The sequence below is a fragment of the Acanthisitta chloris genome, unplaced genomic scaffold (assembly GCF_000695815.1).
Source record: "Acanthisitta chloris isolate BGI_N310 unplaced genomic scaffold, ASM69581v1 scaffold13099, whole genome shotgun sequence".
In the NCBI taxonomy this organism is placed as follows: Eukaryota; Metazoa; Chordata; class Aves; order Passeriformes; family Acanthisittidae; genus Acanthisitta; species Acanthisitta chloris.
Genome location: NW_008690906.1, coordinates 6,075 through 11,004, shown reverse-complemented (window position 1 = coordinate 11,004; position 4,930 = coordinate 6,075). Strand labels below are relative to the sequence as shown.

General features: G+C 56.9%; 1 protein-coding gene across 1 annotated transcript in view; it reads right to left on the bottom strand.

The window, feature by feature from the left end:
* The window catches only part of LOC103809195 (NEDD4-like E3 ubiquitin-protein ligase WWP2), a gene marked incomplete at both ends in the record, with an annotated part of 17,695 nt that overhangs the window by 6,850 nt on the left and 5,915 nt on the right, over positions 1-4,930 (bottom strand). The window contains one exon of the mRNA XM_009082013.1: positions 4,128-4,226. Coding sequence (XP_009080261.1) covers positions 4,128-4,226 — 99 coding nt within the window. The remainder of the gene's footprint in view (positions 1-4,127; positions 4,227-4,930) is intronic.

Genomic DNA, 4,930 nt, shown 5'->3' with positions numbered 1-4,930 from the left:
GAGCTCCTACCAAACCCTAACAAGGAGTCACCAGGGTGACAACCCCTTGCTTTTGTTCACAGGGACTCACCCCATGTGCCAAGTAGTGGCCCTGGACACTCATGCCCAGACACCTGCTCACAGCCCTGAGATGTCACAGCTCCCAGCAGCTTGTTCCATCCATCCTTGCAGATCCCAGGGGAGATCCCACACCAGCCTCAGCTCCTGCACCATGGTGGGGACCCTCACTGGTGCCTCCAGACTTGCACAGAAGCAGGTGAGGAAGGTGCAAGTATTCATAGCTGCTAGGACAACCATGGCCTCCAAAAAAGGAAGGAACAAGTAGACAGGGAAAATGGGAGTTTAAATCACAGCACAGGTAGTGACCAGCTCAGGTGCAGCAGCTCCATCACTCGGGGGGCTCTGTTTCACATTAGAGCTCCCTTGTCACCGTGTCCCTGTGGTCAAGACAGCCCCACCCCCATAGGCAGAGTGTCTGCAGTTCCCCCCAGCAAACTCTCCCCCGAGGACCACCCTCAGCCTCCAAGGTCTTCCCAAAAAAGCTGTGATTCACCTTAATAAGTCGCTACAGCAAGCAGGCAGGGGGACAGGGCAGGAGGGGGAATGCTGCCTTCCCAAATCCAGGGAGCCTGGGGAGCAGAAGCGGAGCCCAGGCACCTCCACCCAGGCTGGCAGCCCAGGGCAGCGACCACAGAGGGTGAGGACCACAGGGATGTGGACGTCAGTTTGCCCCAGCCAGAATCTGCCCTTGAAAGGGCAAAACCCACAAACTGTCCCTAAAGTCCCAGGGCTGGCGTTTTTTTCAGCTTGGCAGCCACAGGGCACAGCATCAGTCATGCCACCCTCACCAGCTCCAGCGTGTCCTTGGTTCCTCCCACTTGCTCCAGAGCCACTCTCCTTAGGGAGCAGCTCACAGGAGGGCTGGGATCGGTCAGAGACATGGGAAAGCAGGAGATGGTTGTTGAAAATAGATCAGATAAGAGCCACAGGCAGAGCAGGAGCTGCCAAGGCTATTTCAACCAGCCATGGATCCTCCCAAGAGCACAACCCCACAGAGGCTCCTCAGACAGTGAACTCACCCCAGACACCTCCCCTGCTACCCCTGGGGACACTCTGTGCTGAGGGATTGCTTTGCTCACCAGCACCTAGGGACATGGTGCATCTGCAGGTGCAGAACAGGCTCCTCTTCCCCCCAGGAGGTGAAGATGGCCCCTCACTGCCCAGGCTCAGCAGGGTACACTGGCACCCACCTCCCCACAGTCACCTCATGGTGCAGACCCCAAGCTGTTGCCGGAGGGGATCAGGCAGGTGGCACCAGCTGGTCCCACTGGGTGCGGCCCCTGCGGCACGGGATGGATTTGGTCCCTGCCCTTCTCAGCACAGATGAGCTCAGAGCTGCCCAGGGAGTTTTTAGAAACCCAAACAGGATGTTTCCAGGCTGGCAGCTGGCAGCACAGGGTGACCAGGCCTGAATTAGCCAGCTCAGCCCAGCCCTCCTACGGCTGCTCCCATCTGGGCATTGTCTTTTAATAGACGCTGGAAACAAACCCAGCAGGGCCACGGTGGGATGGGAACCTGAGCTTAAAATAGGAGCAGGGAGATAACTAGGCAGAGCACAGATGGGAACAGATGGTGGGATGGAGTGTGTTGGGGGCAGCCTCCCTCACACCTGGGGCACAAGACCACTGCTGTCCCCCATTGACTGCGGTCCTCCTCCTGGGCTGGGGCAGATGATGCCAAAGAGGAAAGTGGCATCAGTCAGGTGACAACAACCTTTCAGCTCCTCCACCAAGGAGGAGTCCCCATGCCACAGTGGCCAACATGAACCCTGGCCATGAAACCCAGGAATGGGCAGTTCTTCCAGCTGAGGTGGCCAGAAGGTCCCAGCATGAGATGCCAGCAGAGGTGGCAGCATGTCTCGGTCTCACGCAGCACATGAGACCCCAAAATGTTTCAAGAGGAGAGAGGGCAGAGCACACAGCCAGGAGGCAGCGCTGGCATGGGGAGTCAGGGCACGACCACTGGGAAACAACCATGAGGTGCCATATGGACAGTGAGAGCTCATGTCCCAAAACACAGAGTTGAGAAATTCCCCCTGTCTCTGCCAAGAGGGAGGAGGCAGCCACATCCCCCAGCACCCAAACGAGAGAATCATAGAACGGTTTGGGCTGAAAGGACCTTAAAGTCCACCTCGTCTGACTTCCTGCCCCTACCCACTAGCCCAGGTTGCTCCAAGCCCCATCCAGCCTGGCCTGGAACACTTCCAGAGATGGGGCAGCCACAGCTTTTCTTGGCAGTCTTTGCCAGGGCCTCCACAAGCCAAATGGGGGATGTGGCACCCACTCTTGGCTGGGCACCTCTGGGCTCTGCTTTCTCCCTGCACAGAGGGCTGTGGAATTTCACACTCCACCACCAAGACTAGCAGCAAATCCCAAGATGACATTTGTTCAGGAGAAGAAAGAGAAGCCCTGACCAAGCAGTTTGCCTTGAGGGGACAGTGTAGAAATAGCTAAGGAGCAAAGAATGACCCTTTTCTTCCCATCCTGCCAGCAAGCAAGTTTGCCAGCATCCATCACCAAGCCCAAGAAAATAAACACAGCTCTGTGTATAAACACAGCAACCATCAAACAGCATTCCCAAGTGCAAGGGACCCGTATTCCACCCTGGAGAAGGCAGCTGCCTCCATGGTGGGTATGTACAGCAGTGCTCTGCCACATGGAGCAGTACTGTATCAACCAGGTACGTGCAGAAACCTAAATTCAGGTGAGTGTTGCATGGATTGGGAACTAGCTCAGATATTTCCCATGCCAGTGCAGCCACAGGATTGGAATGGCTGGAGGCACACCTGGCAGGTGTCTGAAGGTGCTCTGCAGAAGTCCTGGGCCAGACCTCACCGCACTTGAGGTGACACCAGAGGCAGAAACTAATCAGAAAGCAGCAGGGAATGGACAGCAGTGACCAGGCTGAGCTTCCCGAACTAGAACTTTCTTTGCAGGTTTTCTAGCACCTACAGAGAGCTGCTAAGTGCCTGCCAAGTCCAGTCCTGTCAGGTCACTGAGCACTTTTCCACCTCCGAGACGGCTTTACCACACGGACAGCAAAGAGCCACCACAAAAGGGCACAAACTGTGTTCATGATCTGCTCTCAATTTCCCTTCCCTCTCCCTCCTCTGGTGGGAGATGAACACACAACATGGAAGGACAGGGTCACTTTCTGAGCCAAAAATATCATCTCTGGTGTGTGCCCAGGAGATGAAGAGCAGCAGAAGGGTCTGAGGTACAGGGCTTGTAGCTGAGAGTGCTCCTGAACCTGGGGCACACAGAACGTCCCACGGGTAGGCTGCAGGAGCCCTCTCCACAGCCACACTCCTACCCAGAACATCTGTACAGGCAGCTGGGCCACTGCCACACTCTGGAAATATAAACAGGTGTTAAATTCAACTCCATGTTGACAGTGTGACACGTCTCTCAATAACCACAGCTCCAAAAGGAGCAACGCTGAGCCACTCCAGCCCAGTGAGGAGGCAGGGCAGGGCACGGAGCCAGGCATAGGATGGCCTGCTGCCCAAGCAGCTCATTTCCTTTGGAAGCAGCTGTTATTTCCCTGCAGCTCTGCTTCTCCTGCTCTCCCTGGACCTTCGGAAGCATCCCCCTGTGACCATTGCCCGGAGGGGCATTGTGCTTCCCAGCCTGGCCCAGTGCCTGGCAGGGCTGTGCTCAAGGGAAGAGTTCAGCTCCCCATGATCCACATTTGAAGGGACCTCTACAGACCACCCCTTGGCTGGTTTGCCTGGTCAGAGCCCACCCCAATCCCAGATGCACCATTCCTTTGACTGCCAGTGGAGCCACTGGTGGAAACTCTCTGGACCATCACAGACCTGATATTCCTTGAGAGACAAACACTTTGAGAGAGGCTCAGGCCAGCCATAGCCTGGCTGTACCATCACCCCTGGTACCCCCCAGCTCTGCTGTCCCCCAGGATAGGCCACCCCTGCTCCACAGCTCCCATGGGCTGCATGGCAGGTGACTCACTGGGAGATCTGGAGTGGCTACACTTCACAAGGACAGTCTAGACACTTCCCGGCTGCAGCAATCCCTCAATAATGGACACACAGTGTGGGACCTTACCTTGGTCTGCTGCCAAAGCAGTTTGTACTGGGAGGCTGGTGCCTGCCCTCTGTGGCCGCAGCCGTGCTGCTGGGATCCCGCCCGGGCACCTGGGACCCTGCATAAGGAGAACAACTCGGTGAAGCAAAGGACTGAACCACCTACTAGTTCTACCTTCCTTCCCTCCCACCCTCCAGAAAGGAGTCCCAAAAGCACAACAGCCCTATCCATTGCAGGACAGACCCTCAGCACCCAGGACCTCCTGCCTTTACACTGAGGCATACTCCTTTCCTACTGCTGTGTGAGGGCACAGCATGGCCCTCAACATCCCATTGCTCCAAGCAGAACACAGCACTCTACAAAACTGGCACATCCAAGACTCCCAGATCTCACAGGTTTTGTCTCCCAGTGAGGAAGGGAAGGAGCCAAGGGAAAGCAATGCACCAACCCTGGCCCAGCACAAGTTCTGCTCATCCCGTGGGTCAGCCATCAGTCCATGTCCCTGCACACACTCTGCTACAGGGACTCCTGCTCTGAACGGGTCAGGAAACTCTGAACCATTTCCCCATCCCACATGGACAGGGAGGGAAGCAGCTGATCCACAAGGATGGCTGGAGGAGGGCTGCTCCTCCCAAGCTGTCAGGGAGGCTGGGCATGAGACATCAACTCCTGTCCTGCCACACACTTGCTCACTCCGCAGGAGCCTCCACACCCAGGTGGAGGGCAGGGCAGGCAGGGCTGGAGCCTTACCTGGGGGAGGAGGCAGGTGCTGGGAGCCATGCGCTCAGCCCCACTCCTCTCCCCACCATGGTGTGTGCGGGGGG